Here is a 25,912-nt window from a genome sequence, read left to right as displayed (position 1 = left end):
TAAGATGTGCCTACGTGTTTGCCAGACCAAATCTTTGGAAGCCACTTCAGAAAGGTTACTTCAACATCAGCTTAATTTTAAGCAAATCAGATGTTACATTGACTGCAGTAAGATTACTGATGAGCTACAAGTTAAATATTATGCTTATTTATCTTGTTGAGTTACAGTTATAATTTATAAAGGAACTATTTTGTATCATGCCTTTCTAGTCTGAAGCAACTTGAGAAAATACCACAGACTGTATAAGCCACTTGGGTACATTCCTAGTGCTGCAGTACAAGCATTTTAATATATAAATTTCAATTAGTTGATTAATTTAATACCTTCGAAACATGAATACTTTATTAACTAACATCACAGAAGTATCATTTGACATGAACCATTGATACAAAATACTTCAATACCCTATACATTAAACATTCCCACTATGCATTTATTTTATATACTTACCAGAAAAGGCATTTACCTTTGCCAAAAAAGTGTCTTTCATGATACCTTCTAATCAGAGTATGTTTTAAAACATTATTTACTAAACAGTACATAAGTTAGAGGCATGCAGGTAGGTGATGCCAGTTTAAAGAACAATAAAACCCCCAAAACTTTAGTCTGTGTAATCCCAAGCATTAAACGAAGTTTCAAACAGTAAGTTTTAAAAACACCTTATCTTTGCTACAGGAAAATGTACGCTTCATTTGACTTTTTTAGCACTATAAAACAAAATAATCCTTTTTAGAGTAAGTTATATAAAAATCTTCTATAATAAAGATTATTTTAATCAAAAGACAACACAGTTTACACTATGTTAATTATAAATACACAGTTTACTTAAAAATACTAATCCTTTAATCTGCCTTTCAAAAAAAATTCAAGGTACCATTCCTTGGAAGATAACAATGAGTTATAATGGCGGTGGGGAACAAGACCTCAGCCTGTGCTCTTGAAATTGATTTGTTACTTAACAGCAAATACACTTGTTACTATTCGGAAACCTATACTAATAACCCAGTTGACTAACTTTGCATTAAGCTGCAACTTGCACAGAGAGAACAGACTCTCCTCCTCCCCTCAAATTATGTGAATGCTGGAGATGCCAAAAAGGGAGGATCATATTCCTGCATCTTCAGGTTTCTGAAAAAAGAAAACCATTCATATACCTTTTTTTTTTTTTTTTTTTTTTTTTTTTTTTTAAAAACACATTGACACACTATTAGCATACCAGGTTAAGGGAATTTTATGAGGAACATGACTGAATTCCTAGCTTCCTCTCTTCTTTTCCCCTGTAAGATCACTTTAAGCAATTCATCATATTTTACTTAGGAATTTGCAAGTATTAGCTTAAACTAGGAAGCCTTAAATTTTGAATTTATCCTTCTTTTACACACAAATTACAGATTTCAGCCCATAATGGTATAATTCTGCAAAGAAAATATAGAGATTTTCAAGATGCAATTCTGTTGTAAAATTGACAATAATGCAGAAAGGACACACCAATGAACAGGCTTGGGAACTGTAAGTAAATCACTGTTAGACAGAAGTGAACAAACTTAGGTCTCCTTTTGGGAAAGCTATTAAGACTGCTAAATTGATAGTCACTTGAAATTAAACTGTGTATTTGAAATTCTTTTCCAGCATCTCTCCTCATGGTATTATTACTATTAGTATCATCACAGGAATGATGGCAGTTCCAGGAATCTCCGCCATATGCATGCTTTCTCTTCTTCCAGAATCCCAAACTTACTTTTGAAGAAGCTGACAACATGATAAGAGATGCCACGCAACACTGCAATATTAAGGTTTCCAGACATTCAGATGTGTCCATTTCTAACCTTCTCATTTGTTCTTAGAATTTAACAATTCTCTAAAATACTTTGCAAACTCCAATTCCATCTAAGCACAGCAATAAAATTGTTATAAAAACAGCCCTTGCAACAACTGCGCTCATGTCACTACTCAGCAGTTGATTGTAAGTAGTAAAATATTGCTAACATTTAATAATGACTTGTTTTTAATTACTGCTTTCAATATTTAAGTTCATTTGATTTGAACTTAAAAATAGTATCTTTGTCTTTCAGTCATAAAGCATGAACAAGAAAAAAAAAAAAAAAAAAAAAGAAAAACTTGAGTATCATTCTCTTGCTCTGTTAAGATAAAGAAACAGGAGAATAGCTGGCCAAACATGAATGCTTACAATATACACAAGAGAAGTAAAACAAAGCAGGTTCTGGAAGGAACAGACAAAACAAACTAAATCCACATTTACTTCAGATTGTTAAACTGGAAATTCTTGATGACTTGGCAATTATGGCCCTATTTATAGGCTGGGCTTTTTTATTTTTTCTCTCCCCCCCCCCTTTTTTTTTTTTTCTTAAAAATCCAGAGGTACTAACCTGCGAACAAACTTGGAAGTTATCTTGCTTATTATACCAGTTGATGTCCCTCTTCTAGCATGTGCAAAAGCACCGGTTTCATGTGATGGTGAGGCAGGCGGTCCATTGTAAGTGGCATTACGCCGCTCCCTTAGCTGCTCACCATGGAAAGTGCTTCGACTTGAACTCCCCCGAGGAAAGCGCGTTCGGTCTGGAGTGGTAGTGCTAATACTATGAGCAGATGGGGAAGCAGCAGGCACTCTTTGAGTTGCACTGCTGGGAAAAGAGAAGCATAAATAAAGAGAAAGACTACACTAGAAACCCTCCTATATGACAACCATTTCTTAAAAGACAGGAGAAAAAAAAAAACCAAAAAACAAAAGCCAACCTTGCCGTGTTTTTTTTTTTTCTTTTTTTTTAAACCTGAGCCCACTACTAATTTATTTTTATGATTCATTCTTCAAAATAATCAAGTAATATTTTTACTGTAGAATCAATTATCTGAAGTGTTAATAGTAGGTAAAAAATACACAGATAATAGGAGAAAAGAAAAAGCAAAGAAAGCATCTAGTAAGAGCTGAAAGTGTTCCCAGCCCTCTTTCTGAAAAAGATATCCATAAAAAACTTTTAACGCACAAGCACTTCTAAAATTTCACAAATATTTCTTATGAAGGAACCAGCTGGCAAAAATAAATTTATAAAGCTACTTGGGCAGTTGAGATTAACAGCAGCTATACTATGGTGCATTTAGACAAAAGTGAGCCTAATAATCTCCCAAACCAACACATTAAACATTTTGCTATCTAGTTTGAATTTATGGCGGCCTGTATTATATGGTCGTGTCTGCATTAGTTAAATTTGTAACTACCTAGTTTTCCAGAAGCATCCAGAAGGAGCCAGTCAAGAAGCTTTAAGTGTCTGCAAACACGTGTCATGAACAAAATCATGCCTAAAAATCATTTGTAATACAGACATTACTTGAGTAAACTACTATGTCAGAACTGAATGCAACATGGCAGTTTTGAACAGATTGCAAACATACTGAGATATGCCATGAACTGAACAACAATATTTTTAAAGTCTAAAGCATTAAAGAAATACCAAGCAATCCGTTACCTTGGTCGGTAGGCCTCAGTGCCATCTTTGATGGTTGGCAGGGTAACCTTTATTGGATGACCAGAGGCAGACATCGACTTTTGATGCCGTGGCCGTGCTGATACAGCAGAAGCTACCGCCGAGCCTGCTGACGATGTGCTACTTGCAGACATTTCTGTCAGGCTTTTACCACGCCAGCAAGGTAGGTGGGCCAGAGCAAAGGAAAAGAGAAGGTGGGGGGAGAAAAAGATTTATTTAAAGGTATCCATTTCAACAAACAGAAGAGTTGGTGTAAAACCCTAAGCAGTTTCACTTTAGTTTTTAAAGCAACTCCAGATCCTGAATGAGAGCCTTAGGATTATGAATGAGTTGCATGCAAACAAAAAACAAATCAAAGTTATTCTAAAGAAGTATGCATGATTTATGGGTTTTTATATTAGTATCTTGTTCAAGGATGCTGGGTCTTTAGCATCTCTTAAAATCAGTTACACTTGCACAGGCCTTTTAAATTCCAAAAAAGACGATAAGAAATTACTGTTATTGAAAAGCAGTTCAATTACTCTTTGTTATGTTAAATGTATCATCTTGGTTTAGAATTCATAAATGGAATATTAATGACATCTTAACAGAGGTTCATGTCTGTGTAGAAGATATCTGCCAAGCAGCACAAAGCTTCAAACAAGGTGTGCAAAGCAGGTATTAAGAAATGTCCCCCCCCCGCAAGTTAACATACAAACATCAAAAGTAAAATGAAAAAGTGATTACTCATTTTTTATTTTAGAACATAGAGAGTACTGTTTAAATACCACCAACCCCAGAAAGATGGCATTTCACAAACAGCCAGAAAGCTGAGTGACAAGGCTGCCTCTCAGCTAAAGTCAGAAATACATAACTGTGGGAAAATCATTTCATGTTTGTTCTTATTGTACTTCAGAAACCATATATCAGATCACTACATATGTTAAATCAAGTTCTTTCATTCCTCCCAAGATTGAAGCTTACACAAAGTACTCAAAGTACTGAAGAAAGACTATATGAAAATGGTCAAAAATACAGTAAAAAAAAAGTCACAGAAGGCTTAAACAGATCGATTAGACAGATTTTCTTTTTGTGAAGCAAATATTGTTATTTTCAGTTAAATCTTGAACACCTAAAACTCAAAAAAAAAATTATTTGGAACTGCAGACACATTTTGCTTGAAAGTGATCTTGTTTTTAAAGGACCTGTCCTTTCTAGTTTTCCACAGTGTATTAAGGGAAAGGTAGCTTCATCAGAAAGCCCTAACCTAGCGAAGGGATGGTGAACTTGCAGCACCCACTCAACAGTCACAAAAGCAATTTTGAATTCTCTCCCCCACCTCCACATATACACACACACACTTGTATTTATTCAAAAGTTGCCCATTTTGAATTCTTTCTAAACAATCAAAATTTGCTCAGAACAGTGAAAAATTCTCCTTGATTCTGATTAAGTTCTTCCAAATGCCTTCAGTCATTAAATAATTAGAGGTATTATATCTATACAAGATCATGAAAGACAAACAACATGGCCAGTCTCATGCCTACATCTCCAATCGCTTTGTTTTCTATCACGGCAGTGTCTTGCAACGTGATGCACGTGGAATTACTTCTACCTTATTATGTGACTACTATGGTTCTTCAGCGAGACAAAGTTGTATTCATTTGCAAAAAAACATGTCCAATTATCTTGGGGAATGGCAATAAGCCATAAAAGGCTTCCAACAATGACAGCCCTGCAATTTGAAAAATGCTAAGGTTATTAGTAACTGTGGCTGCCATGCTGGATTTGTTCCAAGAGATGAAATCCCCGCAGGCAAATTATGACCAAAAAACCCACCAGTCCTGCATCTGATGAGCTTTGAAAGTGAAATACAATTTTATAAGCCATAAAAGCTCATCAGGAACTTCTCCGACTGAGGGACAAGCCAGCCCCGGGAAGCTGCCTCCCCGGGCTGTGGCGGCACTGATGGGCCCTGCCTTCCCGCAGGTGCAGAGCGGGGCCTGGGGTGCCTTCCCAAGGGGGCCACAACGGGCCAGCCTGCTTCCAGCAAAAAGCCACCTTCTGTGTCCATCCTCCACCCCAGCCACTGCGAGGCTGCACCCACCCTTTCACGATACAGTTATTTCCATCAGTATTTTTATTTCTGATTAGTCCGAGTGGCAAAGAAGGGGTGAAAGTGGCAACAGAAGCTACTGCGTTATGGATTTTTAAAACCAAAGTCAAATGGCTTGAGCCAAACTACAACTTTGCCTCCACAAACACAAACGAAATTACATTAAAAATGTATTAGAAACACCAGTCCCAAAGCCATATAATGCTTGTAGTAAAGAGGTACAGCTTTCAGATTCAGAACAATCCGATGACACAAGAGTTTCTGCTACACCAAATACAAACGGAACTGCAATACAGCGTATCGTAGGAAAGCCAAATACACAACTCAAAAGAAGATTCTTTTCTTTCCTTTTCAAAAAGAACTGAGCATATTCATTTTACTGATAAAAGGGACAGGGATTGAAGAGTCATCCATCTTTTCAATGCTATAAAAAAATTAAACTGTAAAACAAAAAGACTCAAACCAAAATCCATTTTCATTATAGTATTTTTGGTCTTACATCTATTAGAAGAAAACTTTATCAATACTCTGTGAAATCAGAAAAATACATTTTAGTACATATTTTAAACAAAAAAGATCCTTTTTATAAAGAAAGATAACATTGTTACAAGTGTTGTTCAAATATTTTAAGTTACACATAAAAATTTGGAAATACATTTTTGAAAACACCACCTGATAATCTGAAATCAATTCAATATTGAAAATTATTTTTTCTGCATATTAATGGACCTCATTAAAGCAATTTAAATAACTGTTTGACTGTATTTCTATAAAATAGTAACTATTAAACTATTTTCTGATAATAACTATGCAAAAGGTCTTATCTTTCCCTTCACAGGTTCCATAGCTCGTCATTTTAGCATATATCAACAGCCCTATATTTTTCTTTTTTCCAATCAAATACATCATTAAAAACTTCAAATATTAAGTCAGAAAACAAAACAAAACTAGTTTACCTGATTATGTTATTTCATGACAGGTATTTTTTGTTCTTTGTAATTTGATAGCATTATTTAAATTACTTAGAAATCAGAGTAGGTCAGCTACTGTTTAAAAAAAATCCAATTTTTATTAACTCCTTTTAAAAAATCCTGTTATTTTAACTAATGTTTAATTTTTCAATTAGATACAGATGATAACTACACCAGAGATAAACAGAGAGCATCTTTCTAAAAAAGTAAACATGATAGGGTGAAATACTACTGTATTTAAGAAAACATATCAAAGCAGGTGTAATTATCATCCCACCTGCAGATACAGTTTGGTTACAATCATTACAGAAGTATTATTTGAGCTAAAAAAATATAGAAAAGGATCCATATGCCTTACAATTTATTTATTTTTAATGATTACTACAGAAAATGAAAAAGAATTATACTGCGCTGTTACAGTGATCCATCTGAAGTACTCCATGGCTGAATTAATTTGTCAATTTAAATTGTAAATATAATCATCTTCTGTGTGTTAGAAGACAACCCTTAGTAATAAATACGATTCCATATAAAGGGGCAAAGGCAGATCTACACATCTGGTTATAAATTTCATCACAGATTTAGAAACTTCGATGGAAGATAAGATGAAAACATGCAGTCAGACGTCATATGCTTCACACCGTGTTTCATAATTATATTGATTAATTGCATAACCCACCTCTGGTATTCCTCTTTTCTTACACCCGGATTAGTAAGTGAGAAAATTGAAAAATACCTGCTGTCCTTCCCATTCTGTATTGCAGAATAGCGATCTGAAGACCGTTCACAAACGTAAGTGTTCCTTCTTGTCATTCCAGTACCAGCAAATACATTGCTCTAGAAGAAAATTAAGACTAAATTAAATTAAGTATGAAATGAAGTCTTCTACCTGTATATAAAAATTATACAAAATATGCAAGCATGAGAAGCAAATCAAAATAGAGTTTCAGTGATTTATGTACATTCTTAATATCTTCACATGTACTAGGTTATATCTGCTGACACAAATCAGTTGTATCATCATGTATTCCTTTTCAACACCTCCTTCAGCATCTCTTTAAGATACCATTGGGAGTGCATGAAAAGAAAGCCTAGAGAAGCATCATTTTGCTGACACTTGCTTTACTAAGTATTATTATCCAATTCCTACATATATTGCTACTGAATTATTTGAGTCTGGAATCAAGAGCTACAGGAACTATATCTCCCCCAAAGAGCATATATACCTGGCTAGTTTAAATGCTTTCTTGTGCAGACTAAGTTGGCAACTAGAGCTTCAGCCTTACAGTTTGCTGCCCCCTGTCGAAAGGGTTTACAAAATTAAAGTGAAAAGCTCTATCAATCTGTGTTAGTCAAGCTGGACATTACATGCACAACTGAGGAGAGTTCTACCACAAGAATTTGTAACAACTTACGGCAGATACGTTTCTAGCAAAGAACACTGAGGGGACCTTCTCTCTTTTTGTTACTTATTTAAAGTCTGCACACATTTCATAAAATGCATAAAAAACATTCTTCTCCCCCTGCCAAGCAATTACCTCCTCTTACTTTCAGTACCTGAAGTACAATTCTGTTTTTAATAAGGTACATACTGAATTGGCGGTGGGAGAGATTTGCAAAATGCTAACTTTACATAACCATGCATGCTGGCAAAAAGTTTTAAATACATTAAATTCAAATACTGTAGAGCATCATGAACTCTGCAAGATTTACTATGTATTTATAAAGAAGTTTAGAGAAAAATAAAGAAAGATATTTCAGTTAATCATACTTTATGTATGTACAAAAGAATGTGAACTAGATACTGCTCTTAAACTGTTACCAGAGAAAAAAGGGCATATAAGTGCATGAATTTCATAATTTTTCACCTGCTCCGAAGTATCTAGCTTATAATAAGGCACATATTTAATATGAGGAAAAAAATTCACAGCAGATATTCTGTATAGTACTAATTTTACAGTAGTAAGTGTATGTAGAGAAGTTTTGCCATCCTTAAAAACATACATTTTTAAAAAAAACCTCTCCTAGAAGTAATTTTGTATGGAATATGGATGGAAATGATCATCCTGGTAAGATTAGATTTTGGTAGTTGACTCTAGATCTTAGTGAGAAGACCAGAGGCAGTTGTGCAGGCCATACAGTGCCAGCAGACCATGCATCCATGTCTGTAGTTATAGCTAAGAAAAACATAGTTGCCACAATTCCCCTCTATCCTAAGGGGGTCTAAAAGTGTAGATTCTGTTTATTCTATTAATAGTGCATTGAATACATGCTTTTTCATAGCACCACACTGATAAATGAAAACAAATAAATCTATGCAGTAGTTAATTCTAGAGCTTAAACTACTGAACAGATGTTTTTACTATAAAGGAATAGCAAGTGCTTTATTGTTTGTTTTTTAAATGAGCTGACACTTTCTTTGAAAGAACATAGCATTTTACTGAAGCTACATTGCTTGAGGTATAACTCTCCCCATTTGTCTCCCTTATCAACAGCTTTTCTGCTTTAGCATTTCTCCATAGCAGAATGGAAACTTGTAGGGACTAGTGAATAACCTGTTTCAAAGCCAATACCATTTATAAGGAAGATTAACCAACTACAATAACTGTTTTTCAAATTAAGCTCTTCTAAGTTAGACTAATATATGATTGAAGGCAATTAATATTTTTAAATAAATCTTGCCTTTCCTAATACCACACTAGTCTTAGTTACACAAAAAAGTGTTCTGAAATTCTCTGCATTAGCCAGATGTTAATTTTCAGTGAGTTTTAAAGAAAAATAAATTCATGTTTTTTTGTATAATTTGCTCAACTGTAACTACAGTGGCAATATCAGATGCCACTACATCTTAATTGTGCTCATCACAAAGCCTTTCACAGTCACTAAAATAGTAACAGATTTGCAATGTACAAACACTGAAGTCGCTATTAGCAAGTAAATCAATTTCTCACTCTTCATGGCAAAGATGCTCCATTTCATTAGTTATCACAAAGCAGAGAAGTGCTTTCAACATACCATCAGCTTATAACATACATCACTGTAACCAGCTTTGGGGCAATATACTTTTGGGAAAGCTTAGATATGAAATCTCATCTTACAAGACTAAGTCTCTGCATGCAACCACACTGCCATGATTTTCAAATTCCTTTGTGGGAAAAAACATTTTAAAGAAATGTGAAAAAATATGTTTAGAGAATCTCTGCATGTACTGCAGATACAGCCTGTAGAATCTTAAAGAGTTAAATGAACTTCAGCATTTCTTTTTTAAGGAGAATTCTAGTAGAAATGTGTGTTGTCTTCTCAGAATCCAAGACGGGAAACAGCATTCAGAATCCCAGAAGACAATGAAAATTCCTGCTCTCTCCTTACAAAAATACCTGCCATCTTTTACTGCAGTATTTAACATAATTTGTCTCTTAAATAGCAAAAAGTATACTTGTATCTTACTCTAAATTATGATTCATGCACATCACATGGAAAAAAAGTGATTCGTAAACTTATGCTCCTAGGTAGTACACACTTCTGCTCAAATAGCACACAGGATTTTTCCATTGTGTGTCCTGAACGCTGATACTACCACACGTGAAATTCCACTGGTCAAAGTAGAAGACTTCCACATAAGAAGAGACAGACTCTTCTACTTGGAAAAAAGTTGTCTGAGGCAGTAACATGACAGAGATTTACAAAACTATGAAATATGTGGTAATAGAAGAATTTGCAAATTAATCATTTCCTAACACAAGGACGAGGTTGTAACTCATACCAACACCAGGCAAATTTAAAGACACAAAGTGGGTTGTGCCCCCACCGCTTGCGTGGCTTGTGGCTATCCTGTGAACTCTGCAGCTTGTCATGGAAGCCCAAAATACAAGTGGTTTCAAAAAGCTAGACAGACAAATTAATAGAGAATAAGTTTGTGAGGTATATTACAAAGGATCACTCAGATGAAGTCTTCAATTCAGGAAGTCCCCTGGCTTCCTTCTGGATACACAAGCATTGGCAAACCAGGGAAAGAGCACTCTATATTGCCTCTGTCCTCATGTTCTTTCTCTAAATATCCACCATTTGTCTCAATAGATCTTCAGTTTTCCTGAGTGCAGATAATCTTGTGCTCACAGTTAGGTTAGTGTTAGAAAAAGTAACACTGGGCAGAAGGGAAAGATTTATTTTAAAATATATTTGCTGTAGCCTATTTCTGTCTGCCAGTAAAAGTTACCAGAAATAGCCTTAGTGGCTTATTCAGTAACCATTATGTCTATAGTAACCTTATGCAGCAGATTTTGTTTAAATATGGAAAAATAAATATAACAAACTAAACACACACACACACACTCACACTTGGAACTGTAGTTGACTTCTTTCTTTCTGGACCCACAAGTGGACTTGCAGCCATCTCTCCTTTGGATCCCACTGTAGTGCTGCTAAGTTTGCGTGATACATCTTTGTCCCAGTCCTCTTTCTGTTCACTTTCCACGCTATTTGCCTGAGCCCTTTTTGTGTACGACACAGCAGGAGGAATTGATGGCCCAACTGTCAAGTAAAAACAGTATTAATACTACCTAAAAATAACCACTGCATTTTCCTTGGTCAAAATACTCTAAGTATAATTTCCTGAGTACAAAAAAAGCATCTGCACGACTACCACCACAAACTCAGCACACATGCTAACCTATTAAATTGAGCAGTGACATTCTGTTTTTCACTCAGTCTCTCTTTACTACTAATTTGCAGTTCAGAATTAGTTTCCATTTCATATCGATATGTAAAACTTACAGTAGCATTTTAATTCTCATTTTAAACCAATACAATTTGTGTTAAGAAAAGACAGCAATTAGAGGAAACTTTTTGATTTTTTTCTTTGTTTTGGTACTTTTTGCCTAAAATCTTCTCCTCAGTGTACCAGGAAAGACCTTTTCCCTAAAATACTAAAATTGCTGTGCTTAAAGTATGTTGATACTTGGAAAAAGACAATTCTTCCCTCTCTCATCTTTTTCAAAATGCTTTGGGGCAAATCCTCCATTAGTAGAAGTTTACATTCCCTTGAAGTAAAAAAGTAAAAGTTTATCAGCTAATGATGTGCTCCACAGTACTGGTTACCTTTTTGTGGGAGGGCAGAGAAAACATAGTAACACAGAGGGAGAGGAGTACTCAGAAAAAAATAGAAAGAATGGGAATCTAGGCAGAGAGGGGGGCAAAATTTAAAAGATTTCTAAATAGCTCTTTTTGAGAAAAAAAAAAATCTTTCTTTTTTTTTAAATATGTACTTCTTTTTGATGTAGCCACTTTCACCTGCAAATGCTTCCTGAACACTTGGTAAAACCGTTGTCTCCATGAAAGCAACTGTTTGGTCCCAACTCTAAATATACTTATAAACACAAAGGTTTGCAGCCTTTGAGTCTATTCAGACCAGGATTCTACCATTACCCCCTAAGCAGGGAACATTGTAAAGCCATTATTTCGTTAGGTCAACCACATAACAAGTCCAAAAAATTGATACCGTATATTAAATTGGTCCGTGTTTACCATAGAAGCATTCACACAGATAAAAGCACCACAGCAGAGCATGAAGAGATACACAACAAATGCACAGAGCGGTGGACCAGCCAGGTTCACAAAACACTGCACGTTCAGACTTAAATTGTGTATGTTACTTTACTTGTTGGAATGTCATCCCCACCATGATCACTGAACCTCCGTTGCTTCTGATTAGTTGATATACTCCGCTGGACCTTCAAGTGAGCTGGAGACTGCACGGAACTGTTGTTGAGGTCACTGCTAGGACGAGACCTTTGACTCAGGTTGCTGCTGGACAAGGACTCGCTTCCTTCAAACTACAAGAAAAACATTTTTGAAAGCCTAAACAAAATTCAATGTTCCTGGTACTTTTATGGCATAATATAGGGAAGAATTTCAACCAAAAGCTTTTTTTTATTATTTAAAATTGTATTCAGAGTTCAATTTTCTTCAAGCTGACTTTTTTCACTTTATTATTGCCCATGTTAGACTGTAAAAACAAATAGCCCCATAATCATGTTCTCAAACTACATCTGTGTAGGCTTTAAAAATACACACCTAAAGCTAAGAGAAAAAGTTAAATGAGTGCTCAAAATAAAATTGGAGGAATACTTGACAGTAAGTAAAACTGTTATTTCAAAACTCAACCCAAAGAATGGGTCCTCCCTCCACCTCTATTTTTTTCAGCTTAAAAGAGCATTTCTAGCATCAGAACAATTTCAAGATGCATCAGATTAGCCTGGAAACACAAGTCAGAGAGGCTAGAAAAGCAAGTACTAATGATCCAAGGATTCTTTACCGCCTTCAACATGTTTTCAGAAGATATGCAACTCAGCCATTGGTTTTACAGTTATAGGATAAGAAGTAGACATTGCAAGTAAAAGGAGTGTAAAAGCCAAACTTCCTCTTCCAAGCAGTTTGAGTCAAAAATCATTTCAGCCAGATTCCCTCCACACTGTGCAATCACATGGGAATTCTGGTTCAGAGATGTTGTGGGAAAATGCACTGAAGGATGCTCATATCAGAACTACACTATCTCAGAAATGAAGAAAGACCCATGAAGCAGCAGGAAAATAAAACTCCTTCAAAAAGGCAGTCTTGGCTTGATTTCTTGAAAATCCCCATAGTCCTGAAAAATCTGCAGATCCCTCTAGTTCCAAAACAGTTGAAAGACTTTCTATCACAAATTCACCAATGATTACAATGCAATTATTAAATATATAATAAAATACTGTACTATAATATACTATAGTATATGAGTGAGAAAGGATGTGTTCATGAATGAGAAAGCAAGAAAGGATGTCACAGCTTACTATTTGGAAGAATAATTGCTCTAGTCAAATTTTTAACTATTCCAGATTTTAACTGTAAATATACATGACACATGACAGGAAAAAGACTCAGCACTTGGAAGTCTAGCCATTTTAGATTAAGAGCTAGCTTTTTTAATAAGCAGTTCAACATATTTGCCAGCAAATGTCAAAATACTATATCCAATCTATTCCTTCATATGGGAACTAACAAGATATCCAAAAAGATAAAAAAGGGAAAGACATAACTAAATTATCAATTCCAAATTATGGGTTTTTTTTAATTTTACAAAACAGTTCATAAAAGAAATATGCAGAATATTCAACCCAGCCAGATCAGCAGATGTAAATTAGGTAGCACTTACTTCAGGTGGTTTTCTACCTAGAAGCAGGTAAGTAGCCATAACCTCATCATACTTTTGGTTTACTAAAGATTCATGAATTTCCTCTCTTGCAAATCCCATAGTGACCATTATGTCTAAAAATAAAGAGTTAGATATATTAGCAGAAAAAGTATTCAGGATTTACTGACAATTTAAGAACACTGAAAGACTTAAAACGTAAAAGATAACTGGAATTCAAATTAATTAGCATCATCTTTGCTGTGCAAAGCTAAACAGCAACTCCCTGTTTTCATTGTTGTTATCCTCTTGAAAACTCTCAACATCTATTACATGTAATTCAGTAAACAAATAAAACACTGGCAAACAAACTATGAATAGCTACAGGGCCAATACAGTATCTTTCTCTGTCCAAGGCACATAAAAATTGTTACCCTCATAATAAAATGTTTCCTTCTGCCCACTCAATGCTCTAATTTTAGTTGTCCTTTGCTGCGCTTACAGTCACATCAGCTCAGTGAAGTCACAACAGCAGCGATAATGAGGGCTTTGTAATGTAATTTCTCATTTAAATAAAAAGAAAACATTTTACTTGTATGGTAAGCTTGTATCTCAGTTTCTATAAAAAAAAAGTTTTGTTTGACTTGCAAGATAAAATTGGCTATGTACATCAGATGCAACATTCTTGTCTTACCTATTCTCTTGGTGTCATTAAAATCAGGTTCAGGCTCAGTATATGGCTTTAATTCTTCTTCTTCATGGCCAACATTCATCCACCGATCCTTCATAATTTGCTAAGCAAACAAATGAGTCTTAGTTCAATATGCCATTTACCTACGTGATTAAATCAGTGCTGGGTGGTCTGGGACATAAAACAACTTAATATTCTTATTAATGTGGAATGTTGTTCCTTCCCTCTCTCCTTTTCCTCCTCATCTTTTTCTAGTTCCTCCTTTTATCTTTCATTTTTTTTGCTTCCATTAATTCTCCCTACTATCCATTTATCCTTTACAAGCAACCAGCTAAAAATATCAAAAAACTACTCAGAGAAAAAAAGAGCACTTCTCAAAAACAATTCTCTCATTTTGTGCCCTTCCACCGGCCTCTTAATCCTGTCCTGCTGAGTGTCTGACACACTCATGCCCTAATCTTAAGATCCTTAGATGCTACCACAGTATAAATTCTAATAAAATAAATAATTCTTTCAAATAATAACAAAAAAAATGTTTAGAAACTGAAGAACTATTTCAGAAGTGTGCCTATGTTATCTATTATCTAGACCTTGATCCCAATTGGTCATTTTTTTCCTGTGGATCTTCTCCTTGCACGAGAACCACACATGTTCACACTTCAGCTGGAAGGGGAAAATGCCTTCGATTCTCTCTATGACATGCAGATATTTACTTTAAAACTCTCACATTTATATCTTTGGAAAATTTCTTTCTGCTGCAGCCTAGCTCTCCTACATGCCTGCAAGACTGATCAGCTGGAATCCCTAAGCACCACCACAACTTCTCCGCAAGCACTTATTTTTAAAACAGCTAAAAAAGTTTCCTTCTACAGCAACAAACAGGCATATGTGCCTCTTGAGGGACAGATGCTAATATTGCTCACTAGACTGACAGAAGAGTGAGACAAGTGCCAGCAAGTCAAGTTTCCCACAGGCTCCAAATATGCTTCTCAAACACTGAATTAAGTTCTCTTGTATGCAGCAAAAGACTCTGTTTTCCATTGGTATAACCAAATTCCTTGTATGCAGTCCTGCTGCCAGATTACAGACCTAAATAGCTGTTTCCTTACAAGTACAATACAAAACTTTGTACTTGAGCCAGTTAACATTTTGCTGACAATAAGACTTAAATATTTATTCAAAATTCTACCACAAAATTGATTTTTGAAAGGCATCTGTTTTTGGAGGCAGGCAGGAAGGGTAACGGACACATACTGCTATAGTGCAATTCTAGCACACAGCACAAACTCACTTGACAACAGACTCTGGTTATTTATTTGTAGCCTTTTAGTAACATGGTACGACTCCAGAAAGAGTGTCTGCATTTACAATCCTTTAAAAATACTGTTAATTAAAGTGAAGATAGAACGGGGTTTTTGGATGACAGGAAACACTCTTAAATACCCAATTTCTTTTCTCGATTCTCTTTGAGTTAAGAAACAAAACCAATCATTTCCATTTTGTTTCTTGTCTCTTTCTTAAGTATGTGGATCTACAATTCAATGCAAGCTACTCCAGGTTTCCATCTGTTAAATATCTACACTTCGTTATCTGCTGTTTTTCAGACAGATGATCTCACAGGCATGCTGAGTTGTTGTGCAATATTTAAAACAGCCTCTTACAATGAAACATTTTGAAATGACACAAATGATCCAGTTTCAGTATCAATATTACATCTGTGTAAATTCAGCTTGGCTTTTGGTCAGCCGATCACAGAACAGCAGCCTTGGTCAGGATATTTAAAGATCTGACTATCAACCCCAATTGTATCACAACTAACTAGGTATCACCGATGGAATTTCTCACAGTCTTCTAATAAAAATTTGACCTAGCTCAAGACTTGTTTTTCCTCAAAAATATTTGCTTCATTATTCTTTGTAAGCATAAACCTGCCCCGCTGGCATTTCACACAGCATTGCTTTCCAAAGAACTGAGGAGAAGGGAAAAACTACTCAAAAGTCTGTCAGCAAAGACAGTTCCCCATGTTGTCTGTTACTGCACTTTTCCCCATCTTTTCCTGTGAAGATTTACTGTTTTATAACACTATCTTGCTTCTAAAATGTTTTCTCTCTGCTGCAACTATGAAAAAGCCTAGGCAAACTGGTATTACAAAAATCTACCTGATTCTTACCAGTGGAGCAGCTAAGCCTGACGCACACAGTGCTGACACTGTGTCAGGCTCAGCTTCGACGCTCCCACCCCGGCACACATCTTATCGGATGGTCTGGGAAAAACACGCACGGGGACTGTGACTGTGAGCGGGCACATGGCTGGGACCCAGCAAATAGTTAGAAGACAAAGCACAAACAGAAGTCCTCCCCATCTACGACAACATTATCCTGCCGCTTTTAGAAAGCTTCTAATAAATATGTATTTCCATCTTCAATATGTACTTTTAAAAGTGCTCAGACAGAAGAAACAGTCACTTTTTTCCAAGACACTCCACTTTCCGTAGCTTTCCACTTCAACCAACATATGACTCGAGGAACATTCCTTTAAAAAAATTTGTTACGGCTCTCTCTCCCTCAGATTAGAGCACAGACCAATGTCCATTATCATCAAAACTGCCAAGACCTCTGTCCCACATATCATTTACTTGCCCTCCTCCGTACAGTCGGACAACTGCGCACTTCCAGGGAGCCCGCTATCAAACATCTCTCCAGGGACAAGGAAGAATTTTAAGAGAGTTGCATAAGACTATGATATATAGAACAAAAGCGAAATTAGATTTGAAGAGAAAATGCAGAAACTCTGGAGAAAAGTTTGATAAAAGGAAAACCTACTTCCTACAACTGAAACTGGAAAAAAAAAGAAAGAAAAAGTTTCACCATCTTGCAATGACTCAGCTTTTATCACTATGTCCTCTAGAAAATAATAGATATAATTAAGGAATATCAACAGAAGCAGAAAACCCCACTGAACTGCTCTTTTCAGCACAGATTTTTCTTCAAGTTAAAGCTATTTATATCAAGTCACAAAACGGTATGAACTTGAAAGAAACTGCATGCAGATGGAGCTCAGTAAGTGCATGCTTTCTTGCACAGGTAGCATCTGTGCCAGGAAGCATAAGTCACTCCACAAGTGAAAAGCTGCTTAAAAGGGATTTATTCCCTAGAACACCATCCACTTGCTGCACAAGTATGCACAGAAAGATGAAACAAAGGTCACTGGTGATTAATTCATGCATGTATTATCTCCAAAACCATTCTATTTATCATCTGCTATACTTTTATTTCTAATGGTAAGTAGGCTTTATTTTTAAAAGTCACTCTTTGTTAAAGAATCACAAAAACAGAACAGAGACATTTAGAATGAATTTTGTACAAAAAAATACTTGTTAAACGTCAGCTCCAGAGCTATCCAGCAAGTACATATCAATACAGCAAACTTAAACAAAGCAACTTCTTAAAATATTAAACATTTCAGACACCTTACAAATGATGCATACAGATTCTCTAAAATACTCAAAACACTGTCTACACCCCTGAAAGAGAAGACCCGGCTTAGTAACAAAGAAAAAAAAAAAAATCAGAACTCACTAGAAATCCTTAGAACAGATTTTAGCTAATGGACACAGTTGAAGTCACTATATATGTTAATTTTCCAGCTATTCAGGAAAAAAATTGCCAGAAAGGGGAAAGAAAGGACTAAAGAGATAGCTAATGATTATTAGCCTATCACCATTCAAAGAGCTCTTAGTATTTATCTATATTATGGTAAAAAAAAAAAAACAAAAAAACCACACCTGTTTCCTATCACAGTTAAAAGTTATTCCTCTTCTATCTATCCTTCTTAAGAAGTCATGCTGGAAATCACAAATTATGTCAAAAGTGTTTACAGTGCTGCCTGTTGCTGCTTTTGTTTTTCTGAAAAACTCCAAGCGCAAGGTATTTACAGTCTTGTTCTGCTTTCCACATGTTTGAATAAGCTCCAATATCTGATGAAAACAAGTGCGAGCTGTTTGCACTTTGAAATGCTCTTAACTGACAAACTTGGGTCAGCTGAAATTAAGGCTAGCCTTTCATTTGTAACACCTTCTATATTCAAACTGCACTGTTTCTGTGATGTTTCCTTGTTTCTCCCCAAGACTTTTGAGCCCCAGGACAGAAATAAAATACTTATCATGAAAAGTTAACAAATCTTAAGCAGTTACTGTATTTGCTTCATTCTTAATCTGAAAAAGCTATTTCTAAAGATGAAAGTACTTACTTCCAAGCTACCTCGTTTTATTGGATTCAGTACTAGTAGCTTCTTAAGTAGATTTTCACAGTCTGTGGACATATAGAACGGAATACGGTACTTCCCCCTCAGTACTCGCTCTCTCAGTTCCTTTAGAATAAAATTTTAAAAGGTGAATCTACTAATGACATAGAAGATTTAAAGAAAATAAAAGCCAAACTTTCCTATTTTAACCATACCTTTAGATTCTGACCATCAAATGGCAACGATCCACTCACTAGCGTGTACAGAATGACTCCAAGACTCCACACATCCACTTCAGGACCATCGTATTTCTTTCCTTGGAAAAGTTCAGGAGCAGCATAAGGCGGGCTTCCACAAAACGTGTCCAGTTTATTACCAACTGTAAATTCATTACTAAAACCAAAGTCTGCAATTTTAATGTTCATATCTGCATCAAGTAGAAGGTTTTCTGCCTAAGAGAAAAATAAAAGAGGAAAAGGACAATTTATGCATCAGAATCAGATCAATATATTACAGTGTATCACTCATCAATAAATGAAAAAATGCTTTTTTCTTCTGAAGCAGTTAATCATCAGTATATTTCTTGCAGAATACAAGGAACTAATCCCTCTGAATCCATTGCAAAGACTGAAAATTGACTATCTTTACCCAGGAAAACAGAACTGTTAAAATCAGCTAAACAGATTCAAAAGTTAACTAGTGAATGTACTACAAAATCTTTTTTTCTAGACAAAATGACTTGGAAAGCTCAGCTCCAGACCAATATCTAGACATCTCAAAATAACAGGTTCAGCTGCTGACAAGTTCATGCCTGTCAGCAATTTCTGATGCTAAGGAGTGTAAATCTAATCCCAGACAGCTAAGATTTTGCTAGAGCAGAGGTTAGAAGGGACTTAAGACTTTAAAAGTAGATCTCTTCTGTTTACAAGATGAAACACTTCAAGCTGTGTGCTATATCTTAGCATCTTGTGCCAAAAAGTCCTCTCCCCCTTATCATTAGAGTTTGCTTTAGCAGTAACACCACCAAAGTATATGCTCTCAAATATCGTGTATGAAAAAAAAGTGTAATGTACATATAAAAATATTAATGTCTGTGCAGCAATCATCATGTGAATGCAATATCTCATGTATACACAGATGCAAGTATTGAGGAACCGGCACAGTCAGTGAACAGTATTTTGTTATCATCATAGGTAGGTCAAAAGATAAATAGAGTGAGGCTAGAGAAATATTAATAAGTTAGTGGAAAAAATAAAGTGCATTTCTCGAAATGCAAGGATGCTGTGTAATGCATGAGGCAGAACTGGGCAATGTTGACTCTGACTGGGTCTAGGCAGCTGATTTGCTAGCATGGAGGATTCAGCCAACTGCCAAACATCAGTTTTACAATAAAAAAGCACACATATTGTTGAATGCTGCACTGAATTGAATGTGTTCAAAGCAGATACACAACTCTGTGCTTTCCTTCCAGTCAAAAGAGAAAAAAACAAGTCTCTTATTGCATGCTTCTCTGATTCTGAAATTCATTGGTCACTTTGATAACAGGGGTAACGTGACTTTTGTTCATTTTTTTGTCTGTCTTTAATAATTTCACTTACATTCAATGACCAGAACCAGAAACAATATACAACCATTATATCAAGACAACAGCTGGGAAATACAATTTAACCTTTGTCAGGAGTAAAATATAGCCTTTTTTTAATACAAACTAACTATCCTGAAAAATAATTTATTTTCCTACTTCATGACCTGTAATCTCAGCTTGTTCCAGCTGATATAACTGCAGACTGTCTCACAGAGATATTTTCCAGATTTGACAGCCTTCTGCATTATTGCACAAAGACTTCATTTTCCTTGCGGTCAAAACATTACTATTAGTGCAGCTGCTCTGCAATTACAATAATCCTCCTAGTTCAACAGTACTCCATTACCCAAGTACCCCACGCTTTTAGGTTTCTGACTTAAAAGAAAATACCCAAGCCCCAGCTTTTCTGCATACCAAGCCTCAGCTTTTCTGTACACCAAATAACCAAAACTATGCTTATGTTGGTTAGATGTCCAGAAAAACAAAAGCATAAACACTCACTCAAAAGGTACAGTATTTTATGTGCATCACAGTACATGAAAACGTTGGAATCAATTATGGTGCTTTCTACTCAAACCGTTTAGAATCACAGAAACGGTTTAAGTAGCGGTGGGCCTTGCACTCTCTCTTCTTCTGCCACTATAGCCTGGATAAACTTCCACATTTTCTTATGCTGCTTCCTAGCTGACTTTGAAACAACTTACATTTCATGGAATTTACCTTTCCTGTTGTTGAAAACAAAAAGGCTTATCGGATCCCCAGAGCTGTGCTAGACCTGCTTCCTAGCTGACTTTGAAACAACTTACATTTCATGGAATTTACCTTTCCTGTTGTTGAAAACAAAAAGGCTTATCGGATCCCCAGAGCTGTGCTAGACCTCTGCCTTCAGATGCTGATAATGCAAATTGGTTAGGCTTATAACACAGATAAAGGAAGAGCAGAGGTGAATGTAGACAACTTTGTAGTTGCCTCTTCCCTCCCTTCAGCTCCATGAGAAGAGTTTAAAGTGAGACAGAGATGACACACAGTGTTTGGAAAGGAGACAGGAAGTGAGAACACATCCTCAAAACCAGAAATTTAGCCCTTCTTACTTTCGGGAATGCATTTTCCATTGGCTAGAGTGCCTGGCTCACTTAAAACTGAATGTTTCAAATGTGTCTAGCATAACTCCCTCCAAGAGCCGAGGGAGAGAGAAAAGCAAACAAAGAATCATCTGGGAGCCTTCCTGTCTTGCAGAAAGGAAGGGGATAAGCAGCAGAGAACTTGCAGCAGATGGTAAAAGGGAACTTGTGTGAGTGCTGCCGAGCAATTTTGGATAGTCCTGCAAGCTATTCAGTGAAGTATATGCACACTATGCAACCAAGAGAAATGAATGATGGGTGGAAGCTTAAATGGGTGCTGAAAAAGAGTGAGATGCAGTATACTAAATAAGTGCAGAGGGGTAATGCATTAGAAGCCAGTAACGCAGCTGGGCAGACCAAGCAAGTGCAGAGTAAGGATAAAGTGATGCTACCCCACAAACAAATATAGGGCAGAGACAGCCAGGGAAAGAGGTTTGGCCAGCTCGGCCAATAGTCCCTAGGTGCAGCCTTTCTGGAAGGTCCGACAACAGAGACTGCAGTAAGCCCCAGGGAGGCTGACAAAATATCCACAGGCTCCAAACTATGCAACATGGGGAGGAAATTTTTAATCAAGTTCTCAGTGAGATCCAGCCCTTTCCTTCCTTTCATTCTCTTTTAAGAGTACTGGCCATGCAGTAAGCCCTCCAAATTCAGATGAAAACGGTCCTGGGGCAGGGAGAACTAAGAAGAAAAGGATGGTTTATCCAGCACCATATGTATCTGCAGAAGCTGACAGATCAATAGCTATAAGGAAAAGACTCGTAATGAAGAGATTGAGGGCATGCTGCAGTGCATTAGGAGAAAGTTAGACAAAAGATGCTGGTGAAAAATATAAGGAAGAACTTGTCCTCAGCTTTTCACAAGTATTTAGATACACTAGTAAAAAAGAATCCACATCAATGTTTTCTTTGCAGCTATATAGACATCAAAGTAAGAGTGCAAGCCACCTTTTAAGTGGACAAGGATTTCGTGCTCAAGTCCATGACATCTACATCTGGCAAAAGGACAACTTCAGACTGAAGACTTATTCTGCAACTACTATTGCAGAACTCTATGCAACATGGTTTGGTATGTTTAGAGAGAGAGGATTACTAGAAAGCAGCAAAAACACCAAACAAACAAAAACAACCTTGGTCTAATTTGTTTGCCTTCAATTTCTCTTTTATGCCTGAATTAAACACTAAAAGTATAAATCACTAAGGTATAAGTTAAAAATGGATTAAAAACCCCAACATATTTTTTTATGAATCATTAAGAATGGAATGTTTTACATATTTTGCTATACATTTCTAAAACAGAAAATATTTTAATTAAGTAGTGCTGACTGCTATCATTGAACCTCTGCAGCTTCAGCATGTAGGTATCTGCATGCCAGCATGTATAATTCTCTGGAGAGCATTTGTTTTTCTTAAAGCCAAAACTAGGATGAAAGTAACAAATGTTCTATTCTTGTCTCTCCCATGTTCCAACAGGCAAACCACACTATTTCTGTGCTTCACAAATTTGAGAATAAAATACAAGCAAGTGATCCCTCATTTCCCTCGTTTACACATTTCAGGCATTCAGAGTCTATGGTGATAAGCAGTATACAGCATGAAATTGAGTCTACATTGTCAATTACTAAAATAAAAAAAAGTCACAGCCTACCTTAAGATCACGATGAACTATGCATTTCTGGTGACAGTACTGCACAGCAGATACAATCTGAAACACCAAGATGATCAGTAATATAGTTAACTTGACTCTCAATATAAGTTTGCACATATCATTTAGTACTTTTGCTTCCTGATATGATTCAGGAGAGCTTTATTTTAGAGTATGTAAGATTCATTACAGCTCAAATATTAAAAATGGAAAATCCCTAAACACATAAAAATTGGTGCTTCTTTGGCACTTGATTATCTCCACAATGAGTTATAAATATATATAACACATCACTGATACATCTGCATTGTAATTTTCTCATTAAAAAGTTGACTATAAAGGCAAAAATAGTTATTAACTACATAGTTCGACATACTTATAAAATAGGAGAAACATCTATTTTAAATGCAGATCATCCAATAGCAAGCACTAAAAGGAAACAATAGGTTTTTTGTTTTTGCAAAACCAATAGCCAAATGTGCCATTTCAGACTTTATTCTCCGAAATATTATTAGCATACCTCATCCCTAATAGAATAATTCACTTTACTCAACATTTTCATATATACCTTTCACATATGTATAACAAAATACAAGTCTGAAACAGAAAGTTAGAAGCAGGATAAGAAAAAGATTAAGATGAGAAAGTTTGTAATAAGGAGATAAAAATCTGTTACAAAATGCGTTTCACACAGAACAATGTGATATCTATCGTACAGCAATATGCATATAATCATATCAACATCTCCAGATAGAGCATCTGTTTAAATTCTATAATATTCAGAAAAGGATTAAAACCTAAAGTGAGTCACAAAAAACAAAACAAACAAACCCTCCCCTGGCTCTTAGGAACATCCACTTAAAAAAAAAAAAAATAAAATAAAAAAAAAAAATAAAACAGTCCATTACTATTTTTAGATAATACTTAGGAAACTTATTTTTCTCTTCAGGGATTTTTTTCCACTCCAGCTTTAAAAAATATCATCACAACAAGAAGAGTTTTTTTAAAGCAGAAGTGCATGCATACTCAAGTCTATGCAAAATATCATAAATAGAAACAAAAGGAAGCTTGAATTTCATACCTGCCTGAATTTTGCACGAGCCTCTTTCTCTTTCATTCTTCCATGTGCAACTAGATAGTCAAACACCTCTCCTGAACCAGAAAATGATAAAGCATCAGTCCTATTGTCCAGGTTTTATTTCTGACTGTCAAGCACAGCAAGTATTACTTGAAAACAAGCCTTCCTGTTCTCAAAGAGGAGAGAAATGGAAGCAGCCAGGAGAAATGCCTTTTTACTGCTTGCATGTCTTTTAATTTTTCAGACATATAATTAGTCACAAAATGCAAAAATGGAGCCCTTCATTTTAAGTCTTCTTCAATGGTCCTTTATAACCTTATTTTAAACCTTACTTAAAACACTAAGACAGGGCAGGGGAAAAAAAGAATGAATTGTGATCACAAGAAAAATTTATATTGCATAAGATACACTGCAGAACAGACAATTTGCTACACATATTTTGAGGGTATCTCTATCAGTTTCATTAAACAATATCTGCCCCCCCTCCTTTTTTTTTAATGAAGCTGCTCAAATGCCTTTCAGATCCTCACCTTTGCACTATCTGAACAGCCTTTCCTACCTGGTTAGTAACCCTGTGCTGGGCTCCCTTCACATGCTCAAATGTTTCCCAGCCAGATAACAAGCAGCTTCTCAAGCAAGCTCCCACTATTGGTCACCCTTTTTACGAATCTGCTGACCACCCTTCCCAAATTCCTTATTCCTATGCCATAGACCTGCCTCCCTTGAAGTGCTTTGACACACATGTTCACGATAGAAAGAGTGGCCGGCGCTTGCCCAAATACAGCAGACACATACTGAGTTGAGTTTTTGTCAGAACTGGCACCAGATTATTTCCTGATACTTCACCTATAAACTTCAGAATGACAGCTATCCTTAAGCACAAACCTAATAGGTTACTTTACAAAACATTATGTAAGGGAGAGAAAAGTCTGTCCAGGGAAGTCTGTTGGGACCTCTGTAAAGGCCAAATTGGAACAGCTCATTAACCATAAAATCCTCAGCTTTTTCAGTTGTTCTCAGGCATGCAACCACCAATGCTTTCTGTACTTCACTTTATCCTTAAAGCAGAATTAAAAGTCCACTTACCCCCACTGGCATATTCCATTACCAAATACAATGTCTTTTCAGTTTCAATAACTTCAAATAATTTTACTGCAAGAAAAGTGAATGAGAAAAAGATTGCAGCAGGCAGCAAAAGCATAAGACAAACAAAAAAGCCTTATTCATGAAGTGAGTACAATTTATTGCCAGCGATGACACTAAACCATAAGAAAACTTGATATCCTTTAGGTTAGAATTCTTTTGAGGGGAAAAAAAAGCAAATTAATTTCTAAATCACAGTTGATAACCAAGCATATTAATTTACAGTTTTCTCAGAGTTTATGCACACTACAAACAAGTTCATGCTGAAATTAGTGTTTAATTTGATACAGACTTCCTTAAGATCATACAGACCATCTCTGTTTCTCTAGTACACTGCTTCAAGTTAGAAATTTGAGATACCGACCAACTATAAAATGACTAGATACCATAACTGTTAGAGACTGAAGGACTTTCCTCAGACTACAGTAGTTGCCACTCATTTAAAACAACCACCACCACCACCCCCCAAAAACAACAGCAGAAGCTAAGAACGCTGGAAAAGTGACAAACAACTTAAGGGATAAAAAGGGAGTGCCTAGCATGTAACAACTCGTATGCCTTGTCCATACCTTGTATGCAACAAGCCCTCTGGCCGATTCAGGAACATTTACTGTCTCTGGAACAAGACTGTCCAGCCCTCCTCAGCCAGAAGAATTGTCATCACAAAGTAGGGCCCT

At 35.9% G+C, this 25,912-nt stretch overlaps 1 protein-coding gene across 7 annotated transcripts in view; it reads right to left on the bottom strand.

Annotated features, from left to right (window-relative positions):
- MARK1 (microtubule affinity regulating kinase 1) overlaps positions 1-25,912 on the bottom strand; it is a 65,855-nt gene that overhangs the window by 4,770 nt on the left and 35,173 nt on the right. For 2 of the 7 annotated variants that reach the window (XM_064509723.1, XM_064509719.1), the window contains exons 5-16: positions 25,179-25,244; positions 24,096-24,166; positions 23,018-23,074; positions 18,880-19,116; positions 18,671-18,790; positions 14,426-14,525; positions 13,756-13,868; positions 12,223-12,397; positions 10,903-11,096; positions 7,303-7,403; positions 3,483-3,644; positions 2,388-2,642 (exon numbers count right to left, since the gene is read on the bottom strand). In XM_064509723.1, the coding sequence (XP_064365793.1) occupies positions 2,388-2,642; positions 3,483-3,644; positions 7,303-7,403; positions 10,903-11,096; positions 12,223-12,397; positions 13,756-13,868; positions 14,426-14,525; positions 18,671-18,790; positions 18,880-19,116; positions 23,018-23,074; positions 24,096-24,166; positions 25,179-25,244 (1,651 nt within the window). Of the gene's footprint in view, positions 1-2,387; positions 2,643-3,482; positions 3,645-7,302; positions 7,404-10,902; positions 11,097-12,222; positions 12,398-13,755; positions 13,869-14,425; positions 14,526-18,670; positions 18,791-18,879; positions 19,117-23,017; positions 23,075-24,095; positions 24,167-25,178; positions 25,245-25,804; position 25,912 lie in introns of those variants that run through there. The other 5 variants (XM_064509724.1, XM_064509722.1, XM_064509725.1 and 2 more) reach the window with 4 other exon arrangements.

Source organism: Dromaius novaehollandiae, chromosome 3, assembly GCF_036370855.1.
Source record: "Dromaius novaehollandiae isolate bDroNov1 chromosome 3, bDroNov1.hap1, whole genome shotgun sequence".
Taxonomy (NCBI): domain Eukaryota; kingdom Metazoa; phylum Chordata; class Aves; order Casuariiformes; family Dromaiidae; genus Dromaius; species Dromaius novaehollandiae.
This window is presented reverse-complemented; position numbering and strand designations above follow the sequence as displayed.